This window comes from Lates calcarifer, unplaced genomic scaffold (genome assembly GCF_001640805.2).
Source record: "Lates calcarifer isolate ASB-BC8 unplaced genomic scaffold, TLL_Latcal_v3 _unitig_5786_quiver_433, whole genome shotgun sequence".
In the NCBI taxonomy this organism is placed as follows: Eukaryota; Metazoa; Chordata; class Actinopteri; family Centropomidae; genus Lates; species Lates calcarifer.
This window is the reverse complement of record NW_026117727.1, coordinates 506,144-525,806: the sequence shown is the minus strand read 5'-3', so window position 1 is coordinate 525,806 and position 19,663 is coordinate 506,144. Positions and strand designations below refer to the sequence as shown.

At 39.4% G+C, this 19,663-nt stretch overlaps 1 protein-coding gene across 1 annotated transcript in view; it reads right to left on the bottom strand.

The window, feature by feature from the left end:
• tmem94 (transmembrane protein 94) overlaps nucleotides 1-18,552 on the bottom strand; it is a 32,991-nt gene extending 14,439 nt beyond the window's left edge. The window contains 11 exon segments of the mRNA XM_018666574.2: nucleotides 2,338-2,394; nucleotides 4,720-4,836; nucleotides 5,114-5,200; nucleotides 5,331-5,433; nucleotides 5,887-6,038; nucleotides 6,754-6,959; nucleotides 7,276-7,412; nucleotides 10,238-10,365; nucleotides 10,721-10,840; nucleotides 16,679-17,065; nucleotides 18,416-18,552. Of these exon segments, the coding sequence (XP_018522090.1) occupies nucleotides 2,338-2,394; nucleotides 4,720-4,836; nucleotides 5,114-5,200; nucleotides 5,331-5,433; nucleotides 5,887-6,038; nucleotides 6,754-6,959; nucleotides 7,276-7,412; nucleotides 10,238-10,365; nucleotides 10,721-10,840; nucleotides 16,679-16,702 (1,131 nt within the window). The 5' untranslated portion in view covers nucleotides 16,703-17,065; nucleotides 18,416-18,552.
• Between the last annotated feature and the right edge of the window lie 1,111 nt (nucleotides 18,553-19,663).

Here is a 19,663-nt window from a genome sequence, read left to right as displayed (position 1 = left end):
ATAAAGCCACAGCCCATGATGCCAATAAGATTATTTTAACCAGTACCATCAATCTAAGTTCTTACAGAGTAGTACAGCACAATAAAATGTCTCAATCACTTAAGTTTGTAATCCATTTGAAATGAAAGAAAATGTCTGCATACTGCCACCAGAGCCACCGCGGGAGCTAATGGATGGTGCAGTAGCACAGGAACAGTTGTATGTAATTTATTAAATTCCCTTTATCATTCCCATTTATTTAGAATGCATTATTCTAGCCTCACTAAATAGGTATCATAGTAAATCATGCCAACGTGACATCTGGTCATGTTTTAGAGTTTGAATTTGATTCTAATATTAGTAAGTGATGAGACAATGTACATAATGCTGCTGGTTATATGTAGAGGTGTGCTTAATATATGCAAGGCAGTATCCCTGGAAATTACACTTATATTTAAACAATTATACAACAAACAGTTTTTGTCCTGCACCAACATTCACTGTCAAGGTGTGGAGGCTGGGGGTCTGGCAATCAGTCCAACAAGCTGACTTCTTAGCCACGCTAGTGGTACAGGCATTCATGGTCCCCAGATGTTGGATCCTGCTGACTTTTCATGAATCTGATGACCAGCACTAAACATTTTTGAATTTGTGACGACAATATTTGGATATTTTGTGATTAAATTTGATAGAGATATTAATGGGTGATCTGTTGATTTGTCATCTGCTGCAAATTTAAATACTTGGAGAAAATACACATAAATAATGCAATAATGATTAAAACCTAAATTATGCACTTTAATTACACACTCTCCAACCAGCAGATGCATTTGAACTGGCATACTGAAAAATCGTTTGATATAGTTAAAGCAGGACCAATGGTCGTATCTATAAATAAATCCGAGAGATTCCATCTGGGGGCAGCAGGACTGATTGTGTTGATAAATTTGCAGCATATCTACCTTCATTAACTCACATGCAAACGACACCTGCCTTCTAGAAAGTAACCCAATGCAATTACACACAACAGATAGGTCAGCTGTGTGCATTCTGCATTTTTTTTGCAAGAGATGCTGTCAAAAGTGGTATTTCACATTTTAGTCTTGAAATGCATAACAGTACAAACACTGTTGTGTAATATTTTACAACATGACGTGACCATTTATGACATGAGATACAGTAGATTTAAAACTGAAATAGTGTTGGACTGATGGGATCATATAAATGGTTTAATTGATATTTTCAATGAGTTATTTTTTTCCATCATATTACAAATTAAATAAAAACACACATAATGTGCTGTGTGTTCACACTGTGCCACTCTGCACCATCCAGACAATACCATCATTACATTAAGAAGCATTAAGTGCATTACTGTGACAGTCTCGGCTGTGACAGAGTGATGAGACCAGTGATGTGACTGGCTGAGAGTGAACGTATTAATCACCGCAACCACCACCATATATTAAGTAGAATAACAGACACCGGCTCACAGACAGAGTGATAAATACAATGTTTTATACAGTTTAAGACCAAAATCTGTTGAAAATCCAAAGCACCCAAAATACTAGTCTCTTAGCCAGTGTATATATCAAGGAAAGGACACAAAGAGAGAAAATCCTTGGGAATTCCCAGCACAGGGTCATACTGGGGCTGATTTCCAGGCATGCAGTGCAGGCAGACAAGCAGAGGTGGAAGGTCAAAGACAGAATCATGTGAAAGTCCCTCTCAGGATAATCTCCTCCTAATACTGAACAGTATTCATTGGAAGTAATGCCAAGACCAGAGACAAAACACTGATGGTTTCAGATCAGTGGTAACCTATTGATGACTGCTGATTTTGTTTTTTGAGAACTACAGCCCGTCAATCATAGAAGACAATGATTAGGTTTAGTCAGGAACTGTGAGAGGTGGTAGAAAGTTGTATCCATGAGATGAGAAAATTATCACAAAGAGGCAGGACTGGCTGTTGAGACAAGGTGTCAAAGATCACTGGAGGTAAAAAAAAAAAATAATAACGTTGCAGACAGAAAGCAAAGCAAAGTGCTTATATTAAAGCAAAAAATAAATAAATAAATAAAAGGTAGTGAACACATGGAGCGTGGTCTGAATCAGAAGATGTCCATGAAGATTTCCATGGTGAAGAAATCAAAGCTATAATGAGAGATCGCAGGTGAGGGGGGTGGACGTGGGAGCATAGGGAGGATTGTGTACGAGGTTACACGGGGTGGGGGTGGGGGTGGGGGGTTGCAAAGGGCGAGGGACAGCGAGCGAGTGAAGACAGGTGGGTTCAAGTGGAGCTGTTGAGTCAAGCAGGTGGAGGAAGGGAGAGGGGAGTGAGATAGTGAGAGGTTATACCTGGGAGGAAACCACTTCGGTGTAGCTGCTTAGAGTGTCCTCAGAGAACTTAGCAAGCTGGGGCAAGAGAAGAGTCTAGTTAAAACACAGAGGGAGGCCCTCGCTGTGTCTCCTCTGTGTGTGTGTGTGTGTGTGTGTATATATACATGTCTTTCTATGGTTGTGTGGACAACCTTTGGTCTGCTTTCACTGAGAGGACTTTTTGGCAGCATGGGGATGTTTTAATGGTCTTCATAACTTCAAAGGGGTGTTTGATGGTTTTAAAGATCAGGTTAGTAAAAGGTTAGGTTAGGCCTTTATTTGTGATGGTTAAGGTTACAGTAAAGGGCTAAGTAAGGTCCTCAATGAGTGTCTTCACAACTATAGAAAGACCAACTTGTGTGTGTGTGTGTGTTTGTCTTTGTGTAAGGGCTAGACTGATATGGAAAAGCAGGGGGATAAAAGTTTGACTCAAACTAAGAGTACGAGAAATAACAAACATGGTCAGTAATACTTGCAGTGCAGTTTGAAAGTATTCAGACAGTAACATATTTTTTTTACTTGTTTGGGCTCTGTATCCAAACTAAAAGCATTTGAAAAGAAGTTTCTAAAATGCTGACTTTTTCTAAAATTAATTTGCGGGTGTTCACATTCATGTTGGCAGGATAACAGTCTGGAAATTGTAGCCCATTTCACTGACCTTATGTATACTGCTAGTTTTTGATTTAGATTCTTTATTATTTATTTTTTGAGTTTTGAATTTGAGCTGATTTCTGCTTTGTTCATTCATTATATTTCATTAATGTGAAATATTGGTGATGATGATATATGGTTATAAACATACATTTTAGAAAAAGATCAATTCCAATACTCCCTGACTGTTGTAACAGTGTCATGACAAGCTGATCCCAGTGCTGAATAGTGAACCACTGTAGAAGAGAATTTCTTCTAGCTGGGTAATCAATCACAAGAACCAGATGTCCACTTTAACAACATAAAACATTTCCACTTTCACCATAGAAAGGAAGTTAAAGGACAAAACAACAAAGTCAGAGCACTTCCCTGCTGCTGAAAAGCCTAAGGTCAAGACAGCACGTAACCAATCATTTTAGGGCACAGAAGTGCAACAATTGTGCACATTAAATAAGTTCATTCTCAGCTTGTTACAGTTGTATAGTCTTCTGTGGCTCTGAAGGAGGTTTGTCACGTCTGACAAATCAAGTTCAATAATGTCATTAGGGCCATCTCAGCTCGGCCTTGACCACTACGAATTTATAGCAGAAAACGGTCAATACAAAACAGGGGGGTGTAGAGTTTTAAAAGCATTGTAGTCTACCTGGCAAGTTTGGAGGGACTTATAAAAGAGAGGCTGCATTATGGAACACTGAGATAACAAGCACTGGACCCATACTGGGTAGTAAAAATCAAGAAATCTCAGCCTCTGCTACTTTAAGTTGATCATCCTACTCCAACTAAGGAAATGCAATACTAAATCTCTGGAGTACCCCTCTAGTAACACTTGACCCTCTAGAGTCTTGGTTGCTTCATCCATACGATTAGGATCACTGTCTCATAGAATTTTTAAAGGACTAAGCAGAACACCCTTGGAAATCAATATTTTACCTCATAGTCATTATGACGGTGCAAAATCTAAAGTGCAGGAGAATTGTGGCACTGTCCAAATACCTCCAGATCACACTGTAAGCAGAATTTGATTATCCCTATAGTCCATCCTACACCAGTCAGATAGCCTGCACATGGTCAAAAAGAGTGTGTTTCACTTTTATAAATATATATAGTGTAAGAGGAGATCATTTCTGAAGTCATTATTTAGAGGATAGTCTGGTTCAAGGTTAGCACTTTATCTATCAAAGCGATATTTCTATTATAATACAGTAGCGGTGAGTCTGTGAGCATTTAATGTCAACCGTGTACAGATACTGTATCTTGTTAAAAGATGTACACATCTACTGCAAGTGCCTGTCTGTAGACAGAGGTCAGAGCTGAGTCTGAGCTTTGATGCTGCTCAAAGACAACCAGCAGACATACTGTGGGTCATTCCAAACGCAGCTTAATGTGACCACCTATATCATTCTTTTAAATGAATTTTATGCGCTTAAGATCAAAATCAAAAATAGAATCCTTTATTAATCTTTCTTACTTTAATTCAGATGTAATTAATCACCTTTTAATTACATATTACTTGAGGGATTACTGACTGCTGGTATGGAGCTTTTAAATTGGAATCAAACCAAGATATCAGTCTAACCCTACAGTGTATGTGTGTGCAAATATAAGCTCCAACACAGAACACGCACCTCTGTGTGAGTAGCTGAAGCTGTCTCTTCTGCCAATGCACATCACAAAGTTAGAACTCTGTACATTAGTGTGTTTATCACTCACCAGACCAGCTGGTGACACCCGGCTGAACTCTGCGAGGACCCTGGCCTCTCCAAAGGCGTTCACCAGCACCCACATGACAGGGAAAAGCAGGGGCAAGATGGCTAAAACACCCATCAACTGCAAATACAGTTTGACAGCACTTTGTATTTAGCACCTCTTTACACTAATCTAAATGTCTTATTCAGTAAGTTTATCATATATATAAACAAATATATACCAATAAATAATTTAAAAAACTGACTTATAGATAAAATATAGCAATTTTGTGTGCTTCTCATTTAGGCTGATTCACAGTGTTCATAAACTTATTGATAATGTACACCAGAAAATAAATGGCAAAATTCTGCATACACTACAGTCTTTGTTAGCAACATTTATATTTGAATGCTTGTACCTGAAGTTGAAAAAAATTGTAGCAGGCAGGGGTGAGGTTGGGTGCCTTACAAAAATAGCGGATAGTGTTCACTAGCAGGAACGCCACCTAAAGGCAGAGACGAAAAAACATATCATTGAGGCGAAGGTGGCACACATTACATCTGGGTTGTTTTAATTAAGAGAATGAGTGATACAAATACATAGCAAAAAAAAATAATTTTATATTAATTGCTCACCACCACCACAGGACAGACAAGCTTGGTGATGACTGACTGCACTGTAAACCTCTCATTATCTAGTACTGTGATTGGCCGAGACAGTGCCAACTCCAAACTGTTCCTGTTGAAAAAAAAAAACAGAACAAGGGACAAAAAGATCAACAGATAAACATTTAGGTATTGTTTCAGATTGTCAAAACTCCACAATACATTGTTTATTTGTTGTGTAGCATTCTCTGTCTCTGTGAGAACCATTTTTCATCTGGTTTATTTGCAGTGCTGTACATAAACATATCTGGTCTCAGAATGACATATTATATATATATATTATATTTATTATATATTATATATTTATAGGGATTTCTTATATAATTTAGTTTGATTTTTTGTTATCTTTGTAAACCCTGTGTGCAAACTAGCTGTGCAACAAACATTCATCATGTTAAGCACTCATAGTTTGCCTAGGTTGCCAATGGAGCATGAGTTATTTCAAGAAAAGAAATAAAATAAAAAAGAATTAAAAAAAAAAAAAAAAAATCTCAACACCATGACCCAACAGGGCCAAATTCCCTACCTGACTATGTCCAATACTGGAGTTCTGACCACTCTGAAGAGGCGGTGTTGCTGGGGGTTCTGGGGTCCTCTCTTTTCATTGGCTCGTGGGGAAGGGGGAGGGGAGAATGGGGGGAATAAATCTCCTGGCTCCAACACAATGTGCTCATCATCCTGAGGAGAGGAAAAAGATTTAGCTTATCACAGAGTTTCAAATTTTGGGAAATAATTTTATTAAGTTTCTAAAGACAGATGCTGCTGTAACATCTGTTTAAAAAAGGATGATGCTACAGCCAGGAGATGCTTAGCTTAGCAAGACTGCAAACTGGAAAAAATGGGTATCCCTCTGTCCAAAAGTAACCAAATCCACTATCCAGCACCTCTTAAGTTCAGTATTTAAAAAATAATATCTTGTTTGTTTAAACTGTACAAAAACAGAACTGTAAAGTGATTATTTATAACTGTATGGAGTTTTTTTTAAATCTTAGACAATAGACATTTTTGTTTTAAAATTCTAAAAAAAAAAGGGCAGTGAGCTCCCAGGCTCAGCAGCATATCTTATAAAGTTGTCTTAGAAACTTTCACCGCTGATTGGCTGTTGCCGTGGCTCTGCGTGTAACCAATCAGATGGTGCTGTGGGTGGGACAATGCTGGAGACAGTAGTGACTGCAGACAGAGAGGCACGGCTGCATCAGAGCCAAAATAACCCAGTTTTAAATTGATCTCTTATCGGCCGTCGGATTAAAAAAAAGGGCAGATGCTGATACGCAACAAAATGCCGAATATCTGCGCCAATAATCGGCCCGGCCGATAATCGGTCTATCCCTACTACAAATCCCAGTATACTATATTTACCTTGTGTATCTTGTGCATCTCCACATGAACTCACCTTAATGCCTCGAAGTGATGCAAATGCCTCCTGACCAGGTCTCAGAGCGATGATGTCTCCTTCCACCAGCAGACTAACAGGCAGATTAACCAGCTGGGAGTCACGGTAGGTCCAGTGAAGGGACCACGACGGGGACGAGGGTGTGTACAGGTCAGGGTACAATGACTGAGACCACCGCACTTCACCCACACACCCTAACAGATAGTCTGGAGTACAGGGACAAAAAAGTGAGGATGTAGTTAGAGGCCACCTAAAGCCTGGTCCTGAATGAGGATTGGTAAAAACTGCATATTAAGGTTCTTATATTGTCAGTGAGTAAACCAGGGAATAAGTATAGCAGACACCCTTGATACTATCAAAAAGTGGTTACATTTCACTCAGGTCAGTGACAACAATGCCTATTGCTGTAAGAACACCAACATTTGCCAGCTGTGAAGACAAAACAAGCAGTTTATCAGTAATAAAAATGCATGAAGTTAATCTTTCTTTACATTGGTTTCATACCAATAATGCCTGACTCACCACTGAGCTGTGTTATAATGCCCTTGAGGCGTCGGACCATCTCACTCCTCTTAAGCCTCTCCTGACGTCCAACCAGCAGCAGGTTCAGCAGGAAGAGGAGAAGGAGGGCAGCAGCATTCACCAGCTCTATACCAGAACTGTAAACACGAAAAGCAGCATGGCCGTTGAAGTCAGACGTTTACATACACCTTTGCCAAATACATTTATACTTAGTTTGGCACATCTGCTAACATTTAATCAAAGTGAACATTCCCTGACTTAGGCCAATTAGTATCGCTACATTATTCTAAGAATGCTACATATCAGAATAATAGTAGAAAAAAAAGGTTTTATTTCAGCTTTTACTTTTTTCATCAATTCCCAGTGTATCAGAAATGTACATACAATGTGTTGGTATTTGGTAGTTTAAGTTGTTAAACATTTCAGGTAGCCATCCACAAGCTTCTAACAATAAGTTGCTGGAATTCTTGCCCATTCCTCTCAACAGAGATGGAGTAACTGAGTCAACTTTTATAGCCCTCCCTGCTCGCATGTGCCTCTTCAGTTCTGCCCACAAATTTTCTATAGGATTGAGATACAACTTTCAAAGTATGCTTGGGGTCAGCGTCCATTTGGAAGAGCCAATATTTAACTTCCTGCCTGTTAAGATGTTGCTTCAAAATATAATATTCTTCACAATGCAATCTATTTTGTGGAGTGCACCAATTTCTCCTGCAGCAAAGCACCCCCACAACATGATGCTGGCACCCCTGTGATTCACGGCTGGGATGGTGCTCTTCTGCATGCAAGTCTCGCCCTTTTGTTTCACCAGACAACAGGACATTTCTTCAAAATCAAAACCTTTGTCCACATGTGGAATTACAAACTTAAAATGCTGCCAGAGGTACACCACCAATTGACTCAGGTGATGTCAATTAGCCTATCAGAAGCTTCTAAAGCCATGATGCCACTTTCTGGAATTTTCCAAGCTGTTTGAAGGCACAGGCAATTTAATGTATGCAAACTTCTAACCAACTGAAATTGTGATATGGTGAATTAAAAAGTCTAAAATAATCTGTCTGTAAACAACTGCTGGGAAAATGACTTGTGTCATGCACAAAACAGATGCCCTGACCAACTTGCCAAAACTATAGTTTGCTAACATGAAAGTGGTTTAAAAAAATGTGACTGGTTTCAAGCTAAGTGTAGGTAAACTTATGACTTCAGTTGCATATGAAAGAAAACAGGAATTCAGTGTTCAACAAGCCCACACAATGGTGGAATACCCAGTTTAAGCAAATATACCCAGACAACAGTGAGTGTTTTAATTGGTCAGTTAGTTAGTCAGTACTGGTCAGTTAATATACATATCAAATAAAATGAAAGGAATGAAACATTCTAGACAAGTGTTAAATTGCCTTGGCACGCAGTGAGAGTTGACAGCTGGTGTTTGTGTAGCTGGTGATTAATTACTATTTCTCACTCTGTTCATGTTGAACATGTTGATTATTTTCCAAGAGAATAATAATGTTGAGTGGACAAGCTGATGAGGCTGAGGCTGAGAGAGACGCAAACACCTTCTCATCTTCTTCTTTTGATATTTAATTAATTCTGCGTAATCTGTCATCCAATATGATCTTATCTTCAGCTTAGGCTTGCCTGATTTTCTTTTCACACGCTGCTCTTCAGCTAAGTTTATGTTTAGCTTTGGTTGTCCGAAGAGTTTCCATCATATTTTCAAGATGTGGATCTGCCACTTGAGACCAAAGAATGTGAAACTAAGGAGCAACAGTGTTCCTGTAAAGCACCATAGGTCTCTATTCTTTTCTTTATTCATTATCGTGCTTTTGAACTCATCTTATCTGGGCACTCGCTTCTAAGGAGAGAGGCCACAGTAATACATAGTCTCCATTTAGAGAAAATTTGTCTAACTACGGACTAATGAAAATCTAAACTCAAGCTTTATTCAAATCAACTGTGACTGCCTGAGATCACCTTGGTGTTTTTGCACAGAGCCCATGCTGAAAGTTCTCTACCATTCCAGAGAGAAAGGATGCCATATTGGCTCAAAAAGACATTTTTAATATTATATTTATAGATATTTATTTATTTATATGGATATTATAGTTATTTTTTCTTGAAATCATGTTTAAAAAGGTGGGGATGATCTTATATTTCAGGACAGGATAAATATGTGTTTACGACATCAGATTATTTCTGAAGTGAGAAAGTGCTCATGTAACTACAGCCTTTTACAAAGTGTTACATTATGGGTTGTCTGTAGCCTTAATGTTGCTATGTTAGTGTTTTCTGCATGATGAGCACAAAGAGACAGCCTGAAAAAAACGGCAAGGAGGAAAGGAGCAAAGGAGGGGACTCACTAAGCTACAGTTAAGGACAAAATCATTAGCCCCCCTATGAAAATTTAAGTTTTTTCAAAATTTTACAGCCATCTGAATGAGCAGAAATTTTGTTAGATAGCTAAGTGCTGTTACATTGTCAAATGGCTATGAGAAGATGAGAAAATCGCAGCTCAAATCCATTCACTATAACCCTTGTTTTACCAGTGATTACTTTACAAACGTTGCAGTTATTTTGTGTGTTATGAATTAAAACTGATCTGACCATATTCTAAGACAAACTTTTACTTACATGTATATTATTCCAAGGTGTTCACTTACTGGCCAGCCTAGTTTCAGTAGTTTGCCCCAAAATGAATATACTTTTACAACAATGATAGTGTAACAGTTTGCCCTGCCTACAGTTTCACAAACTGTAGGCAGGCAATGCCTTCTCAACCTGCTGATAATTGTTTGAGCATAGGTAAACAGATCTTACAGCAGAAAAACAGCGACATTAAACACTTCTCATATTAAAAACCCAGATCCAACCTTTTAAGAAATGACTGTGTTATCACTGATGCTGAACATGAAGTATTATACAGTCCAGGACAAGACAGTTCAGTCAAAAAGAGGCTAACTACCTGCCCTTTGGCTGGCTACCATGGCAACAGAAGAGTCCCAGCACCACCAGTAGAGTGAGAGCAGCTCCTGGCCAATGAAGGCAGGAGTGACGGTTGCCATGGTAAAGGAAGCTATTCACCCACTGTTCCTGTGAAAACACGGCGAAACGACAAGACATAACCAATATAATATGCAGTGTGACATTTAACATGTGGCAGGTTTATTTAAAGAATGACAAAGGCACCATGTTGCTATTAGAAGAAGGGATCAGGGCCATGTGGAAGACATACTCGAGCCAATATGTTTTGTGTTTCGTCTTCTAGTAGTTTTATACCTATGAGGACCAAACAACCTCACCACAATGATAATGAAAATGTTTTGGCAGTTCTCACTTTTGGGTGTTTGGGTTCAGGATAAGGTTTAAAATAAATATTATTTTTAGGTTATGGTATGGATTAAAGTTTTAGGGAGTGAACGTCCTAAATATAAATTTGTGTGCATACCTGCACAGACGCTCGTCTGTGTGTAGCCCTCTGGTGTTGCTCCAGCAGGTTGCTGAGCTGGTCCCGGAGCTTCACCAGAGCCTGGACAGTGGACAGGCCCAGGGTCACAGCATCCCCCTCCTGCAACAACACACAGGACAACCACTTCATATTCTCTTAACCTCAAAAAACAGGCCTGAACATTTAGCTGACGAGATCAGCCCAAATACTTAGCCATGCAATGTAGCTGTCATGACTACGATTGCCAACCTATATGATTGATCTGAGGATACACTGACATCCAAAAACATTCGGAGGCGGCAATTGTGTCCATCCATGATGAAAAGTCCAGAGTGATATATTATGAGTGCTTCAAACATCTTGGGTGATTTGGTTTTCCTGGAACATGCCAGAGAACAGACCCAGCATTGCTGCTTCCTGTCAGTTAAAACCAACATTGCACTTGGTCTTTGCGGAAATGATATACAGTGTTATCAGTATTATTTTGCATATACAGCAAGGAAGTGAGAGCCAATCTCAAGTGGACACTCGAGACACATTCTAATGTCAGGTGTGAACTCATATAGCTTTCCACTCAACCACGACACGTTATGCTATGTTAATGTAACCAAAAAAATAATAATACAAATTGAAAAACAAAACAATGTTTATGTTTTTACCTAAATTATGTGTACCTGTTTAAGCTTAGCATCAAAGTCACGAGGTCTAAGTCTCTCTCTCCTTGTTATTTGCCAAAATATCAGCGTCCTGACCAGTCATTAACACCGTTCCACCTCCACAAAAAGAATTCAACTTCAGGGAAACATTGCACACTGTTGCTCCTGCATTGCTATGTGTGTGTGTGTGTGTACTGTGAGGAAGCTAAAAAAAAGTGTAACAAGTCTTTAAATCATATTTTGTGAGCTGGAGCAGGGTGGACGCACTGAATGATCAATTTCTCAAATCAACTCCTCAAACACTGAGGCCGTGGTAAAATAAAACAAAACAAATGAAAAGTTCATATTTGAGTTGTAATGACCTGTTCAAAATGCTGCAGACCATTTAGAGTAGTTTGCCTTGTGAACCAGCAGAGGGGACTCTATCAGCTTGATCGATTTAACTAAGCTAATGATAATGCAGTGTTGTTTGGAAAATTAAGTACAATAGCGAGCAGAGCCGTCCTGAGCGGGCAATCACAACACCAAAATATCATCAAGGTATTTTGTGTACACTGTGGATGGCAAAGTCATGAATAAAGACAAGGCTGTTTATTAACTTTGTAAAAGATAATTGCCTTACTCCTCAACGTCAACAAACTCACCTGCTAGCTTACCATTCCACCGGAGGCAGTACAGATGGTGCAGCAGCAGGTTAATAAAGTAACGAAAATAATGACATGTTGTGGTGTTTTATGAGTGCACGGGGGAGGGGGCACATTCAAATGAATTCGACTGAGTTGCAGGTCATTTCGAATTCATCCGATCTTAAGTTTTTGAAAAAAATGAAAATGCTCTACAGTTTCCATAAGTCTAAGATGAAGTCTTCAAAAGTCCAAAGGCCTAGAATCCAAAAACATTAAAGCAACAATGATATAAAAGTAGAGAAGAGCAGCGAACCTTAACACCAAGAGGCTAGCTAGAGAATGTTTGGCATTTTTCATTAAATGGTAAATTAAATCAATTGTCAAAATAGCTGTCAATTAATTCTCTCTTTATCAACTAATAGATTAATCAACTGAATGTTCGAAATTTACCAACAAATCTATAATACATAACAAATTTTCTCCACATTATGCAAACATAGTACATACTAAAAACTAAATAGTTGCATAAAGAGGAAATTTAGAATAGAATGGGAAGGGAAAGAGAGCCCTCTCTGCTGTTAATGGGAAAATAACCTTTTCCCACACTCCATGTCACTGTGAGGATGTGTGTCTGCAAAGACACACGCACACACAAACTGAAAGATGTACACAAATATGAAAACTCACACACACTCTCTCTCTCTCACACACACACACACAGAGTTCTGCTTTCAAGCTGTACATCCCACACAGCCAAGCTATAAATATCTACCCATTTCCCCAGAGTAACAATGCCTCAACAAAAATCCTCCAGACAGACATAAACACACTGAGGCAAAAGGAACCTGAACAGTATTAGTAAAGCAGAGCATGCCCACAACCTGGGAAAGATCTAGATTAACCTTGGAAGCTTACCAATAAATTCAGAGCATTACAAAAGACTTGCAACAACAGTGTATCTGACTGACACTGTCACTCACCCAAACAGGCAACAGACAGTCTTGGTACATTTGATTAGCCTTCACAGAGCAAAATGTGCTCAGCAACAGACTGACAGAAACAAGCAAGAGGCAACTTACGCCGCTCTTCTTCCAGAGCACAGATCCCCTCTCTCATCTTCAACACCATGACAGCCCTGCTCCGCTCTGCTTCTCTAAAATCTGTAACACCCCTGCTTGGCTACAAAGCAGTGTCTTACATGATGAGAATTATTACATTTTACAAACAAGTTCTAAAGATGTGAATGAACTAACTGGAGAGACTGCCTGCTCATGTCTACACTCAGGAGAGAGATGGTGATGCTGCAAAACCTCACCCAATTTTCCCTCGTCACTGTGATGCAGACAACAGCGCCCAGCGTCTGTACACGCTGCCAGCTGGACTTTAACTCAAAAACACCAAATGTGGCTGGTGGGGGGTGGGGGGTGGGGTGGGGGCTTTAATAATAATAGTATAATAGGGTGAGAAACAGACACTCTTTTGATGTGAAGAACTATGACAACCAGGCCAGTGCAATGTAACCTTGCAGAGCTTTGCATATTTTGCAATGATGGGCCATACCGGAGAAATGGTTTGGGGAAAATAGGGAGTTGCCAGTTCCCAGTTGAGACTAGAGTGTGGCATGATTTATGAGGAAAGCCTGGTTGAAGCCAGAGAGAGGGGGGAGACACTAGTTTGGCTATGTAGAGTCCAAGCTGCGTAAGTCAAATGTCCAATGAAGAGATGAACTTTTATTGTAAGTCTGTTAGAGTTGATCTTCTGGAGTTAGAGAGGGCTCCTACTGTGTCTGTCTCTGTTTTTAGGGCCAGAGCACCGCACCAAGGATGCAGGTAACCTACTGTTTCTATAAAGATTCTAATGATTATTCTGCTGGAAAATTCATTTTTGAGGATCTTAGAAAGTTAGTGATTGGGCTCAGGTGTGTCCACCAGGCTCCATTGCATTGCATTGGATTTGGAGTTATACCCTAAACCCAACAGGAAGTCAGCCATTTTGAATTTAGTGTGCAATTTCAGTGCCAGTTCTTTGTCATTTACAAGGTGTCATATTTTAATGAAATCCTCCTAGAGAATTGATCAGACTGACTTCATATTTAGTGGGGGACATTTTACAATATACAAGCTTTTTTGGTTTTGTTGAATCTCTGTGGCAACATGGTGCATTTCAACATTTCACCATGATAGAGGGATAAATATGCACTGTCCAATCTGCTCCCAGCCTGAAGACATCTACATCGATTTTTAGGTATTATCATAACACCACCTAGGAATAAGACTAGGAATAAGAAATGACATGTTTGATACTGGTATGCTCTCCTAGTGGGTTGATCAGATCCACCTCAAATGTGGTCAGACAAGTAATAAGACCATGATACGTTATTATGAAGATTGTGAGTCTTCAGCTAACACCCTTGCTGTGGCAGTGTGGCAAATTTTGATGTTTCATCAGATGCATTTGCTGAACTTGCCTGAATACACACCAAAAGCTTCTATGGAGACATTCACAAGCACATTACAATTAGTACATACCATTATTCCTATGCTATTGGATTTTAATGTCATTAATAAATTTTAGGAAACCGTAAAGCTTTGTGGATGCCACCTTTATGATATCATAGATGCTACAACAGTGGGTTGATCTAATAGGAGACGTCCCGTTTATGCAGTAAACAAGACCCGTTTAAAGGCATCTGCAGTCTTATGTTGTTGAGTTTGTGACACAGTCAACAGTGGTTCTTCATGCTGTTCTCTTAATAATGCACTCAAAATATATCATATAACCATCATATCCTACAAAAAAATAGGAATTCATACTTGTGAAATGTTCACCGCATCAATCAGACAATGTTATGTAATAGGTAACACAGAACAGGTAGAAAGCTTTTCTTTGGGCTTGTTGAGCAATAGGTCAGTGGCAGCAACATTTCCATTCTTACACTCATTATGTTGACCCAGCAGCCCCTGGTTATGAAATGCCTCTCTTACACATCTATGTTTAACTAAGGAGGTTTAATCTTTTGACCCTAAAGATGACTAACCTGAAATGACTAAAAAGATAATGAGAGTTCATGTGAACCAGGAGAATGTTAATGTAAAGTAATGTATTTAACACTGTGGACCAAGAAAGAAAGAGAGAAAGAAAAATCAATCACAAAGTAGCGTAACTCAACAATTTCACTTTACCACTGCAGATTTTCTGGATTTTACAGCAGGCTTTCTAAAAGGATAATTATGTTTTTTGTACTTGGGTCTTATTTTTGTAGCTTTGACTGTGCTTACCAAAGACAATCACATAGATTGACTCCAAGTTAGCCAAGCTTATTTGGAAAGTGAAAATGGTTGAATGTAAAAACAGTACAATTATTGCCACTGTAAGCATCCCTCACAGGGTCACAGTATGCTTCAGACAGAGCGCTTGTCGGATCAATTACAACCTCTTTCTTATGGTGGAATCCATCACTCACTCTGTGCATCCCACTGAGTGCAAAAGTGTGCACTGTTCTCACTGCTTTAACAATTTAGCAATTCATCACATCTTGCTCATCTCTGCAATGGCAGACTTTATGATCTTCATACCTACACTTTCAAACATAGTGATCATTTCTAAACATCTTACAACGTATTGTGAAGCATACTCTATCAAGACACTGGTACGTACTCTTGCTGTACACACAGACAGTTCTACTGTGATGATGGACTATTACTGATACTCTTGGTTCACTCTCACTGTCAGTTTGACTCTGTCATTGGTTTCTTGCCTCATGGTGTGATCTAAGACCTAGGGATGTTCCCTTAAGGTCAATGAGTCAACGCATCAGTCGAGAAGACCCTGAGTCGACCCACATTTTGTGACAAGCAACAGTGTGGGTGGCTGTAAACTTGCAATCTGAGACTTGTCTTAAAACTAAACTACAAAACTAACTGTGATGGAGGTAGAGACAGGTGATTCAAACAGGTTAACGTGTACTTAACCTTAAAAACAGCAAAACATCACATTTGAAAAGCCGGAGCAAAGAATGTTTGCCATTTTTGTTTCTGTAGTACTGTTTAGTACTAGCTTGTGTTGTGTAAGAGGTTCCAAATATTTCCTTTACAGATGTATTTAAATGGTAGTGTATAACTTATCAGAAACACTGTATAACACAGTATAACACAGTCTAGTCAGTACAAACACTACCACTACAGCCTTCAAAATTATAGAATGAAATCACTAAGACTTGACAAAACTGAACAGTATAAGGGTGCGATTACAGAGCTGTTGTACAAGGTTCTTTTTGATTGTGAAGAGTCGTCTTTTTTCTGAAAACTGTGGCTTGTTTTCATTGAATTTTCTTCTTTTGGCCTAAACTCAGTTGATTTAAATCTCATTGAAAGCAGTTCACTGAAATTTAACTGACAACTAGAACTAAAAATGTCACATTATGGACCTATTCTCTGTTCAAGACATGTCAGACTAAAAATGCCCAGTTCTTAAGATGACTAATAGTTAATTAAAAACCAACCAAAAATACATAAGACTACAACTGACAAGGACTTTTGGTCTCAGGACTAAAATTAAGCCCACATCTCAGAACATTAGTCTAAATTCCAGGGGTCCTGTCTCTTCAGTAAACAACTCTCCACCTCAGGGACATCTAGGTAGCAAACGCACATGCTGAACTAGGCAACTAAACTCACCTGCTTCTTATCCTGCGGCTCCATGGCAACTACAGCCACTCAACATGCTCTGCTCCTCAACCAGCCAACGCCACCTGGCAGAGCCCTGTCAGATGCTTGAGGCTCTTGGCTGGATCCCTCTCAGCCCACCTCCTGAGAAAGTTGTAAATCAAGTGGTTCAGGTACGAACGGAGGAAGATGGAGAAGGCAGGTGGGTGCAGCCTTGGTCACCCACCTGGCAGCACCTCCTGCCCCGCCTCCTCTGCCAGTGTGACAGGAGGCCCGTCCACACCTACAGGGACCAGCAGGGTGAAGCAGGGAACTCTAGAGTCTGGGGTTTTTGTTTTGAGGATTAAATATTGCTCAGGTGCGACACATGGATCCTCTTCACAACATTCACGTAGAGGTCTGTGAATAAAAGACAAATTACACAAATCAATTACAAAGCAAGTCTAACTGGAATGACATACACATTAAGCTACACTGCAGTACTTTACTGAAATGAAGTTTCATTGCGACTTTGGATGTTAAATAGATTTGCGTGTCGGTAGGCTTTATTAGTACCAAACCAGTTCAAGCTGTTTCAAGTGAACTTTATAGCTGTCATTTTGCAGCTCAAATAGCTCAAATGAAAAGCAGACCAAGGCCCTGAATCTACTGACACCAGACCCACTCACTCTGGCCACATAAGCAGGTTCCTCTGGCACAAAAAACCCTCACTGAACTCCAGAGTCAGCAGTCTCCATTGGCAAAGAGTTGACAGTGTTCAGCCAAACAGAGGAGAAAAGAGCCAGACAGGCTGAGGGGTGAGCGGGTGCACTGACTACAAAGTAAGAAGGATCAAACCCCATAACAGTCCTATTGAAGAACCAGGTAAAGTGTAGGTAAAGCAAAGTCAAATAGGACAGAAGTTAATCCTGCAGAATAACCACATATATTATCTTAGGAATGGTTGTATGAGGTGAGCATTTCAGGGACACATTTTGAGCCAAACACTCTCTAACAATGAACAATGAACAATGAACAGATATTTTGACTTGTCATAGAAGGAAAAGCACAGATAATAATAATAATAATAATAATAATAATATCATAGATGGCTCCGCTCGAGTGTCAATAAATGATGAAAGTGTGACAGCGAGCCAGCATGACCAGTACCAGAACCCGGAAGAGGCTAAATGAAATACAGCCATTGCCAAGTTTAGAAATTACACTCCTGCTTTACCTCTTGTGGCGTGTCAAAATATCGTCTGTCAGACAGGCCTGGGAAAGGTTTAAAAGTCAACTTTAGAGATATGCTTACTGTATACCAGTTAATATATACCAACTTTGTGGACTGTGTTTAGCACTCACAAATCCCCTGGGTTTGAACGTATTACCTGCTGTGCCATGCACTGCTAACACACTGTATTCCAGTATTTACAAATTACAACGTTTCAATTGCTCACACCACTGTCCACCTATTCATGTTGTTATTTTAGTGAACGACTATGGGAAATTTCAAGAGCAGAACCGCTCGCTCGAAATCAACAATTGTGGACAGTGCTAACAACAATACGTGTAAGAGAGTTAAAAGTTGTTGTTTCTATCGTCCTCTACATACGGAGTGACTGGCATCGCGGTTAAACGTCCCCTGCCCTTCATGTCAAAGGCAGATGCTAATACAACAGAGGCTTCGACCTAACAAGACTTACGCTGTTGCATTACAGGCTATAACAACACAGCCCGTCGATGTACAGTATCGCTCTGCGTACTCACCCTTGGTTATTTTCAGGTCGTTGCAGATTTCCTTTCAGAATTGTGTTTTTCTCTAGGTTACAAATGCACCTATTTTGGAGCCTTTACTATACAGTAGCAGCCATATTGAGAACGTTCTGCCTCGAAGAAAGTAATTGGACGGCTTTAGAGTACTCTGTCCTCTGATTGGCTGAGAAGGGAGTGGGCGAAACTAGGTTGCAACGCCGAGTGCTTGTTTGTGGTTCTATTTTGAAATAGGAAACCTCAAAGGTTTACTGAGGAATAACAACCAACTCATGAGGCTTAAAGTAACTGGAATATTTGGATATACTAGTTTTTTCGATAACAACAGCAACATATCATCATTCTGGTAATACTATGATAACAACAACAACTACAGAGTTTCATGGTTACGAACTGTCACACACGAAACTATGGGCTAATTTATGTTTTCCATAGCCTGGTTACTCTACAGCTTCTTCATACGAACAATATTTCACCAAGTTAACGTTTTACAGAATAGAGAACATTGCATTGCTATACACAAACAAACCAAAGCTCCAGAAATGACAGATGACATGATTTTATGTAATGAAATCCAAATCGGCAACTGAATGCTAGTGAACTGTACAGTAATTCCGGTTCTATCTGTTTGAGAATACTATTGCCCCATTTTTACTTAAATGCAGCACTACAAGGGAGAAACTGTACAAATGATAATAGGACAGTGTGATAAGTAGCTGTATTAGTAACCTTAATTCCAGTTTGGGGAAATTAAGATATTAGCAAGTTAATTTGTAAAGACTGGAGGACATATTTTCTTCTCTTTTCACTATTTAACCTGTACTTATAGTGGTGGAAAGCAACTGAGTAAATGTGTTTCAGAGGCATGTACTAGTACGATATTGTACTTTTTATTCCGCTACTATATTACACTGATAAATTACACTTCCTAATAACCAGGTAACTACAACCTACAACCAACTAAAAAGTAATACAAATTCATGCTAGAATACCACTTAATGTATTGTTAGTGTTTCTGATATTATGTTTCTATATTATTCATGCAAAATCTTGATTTCATGACTGGCATTTGAAGACTACAAGACTGAAAATAAAAATAAAAATCTGGGGGGTGTGGAGTACCTATACCAGATATCTGTACCTTACTCCTCATCTCTGTGAGGGATGGTAAACTCTGACTGTGACAATGCCTCTATTGGACCAGGCAGGCAGTAAGCCTGTCTGTCTCCATGCAAGTTTATTGTT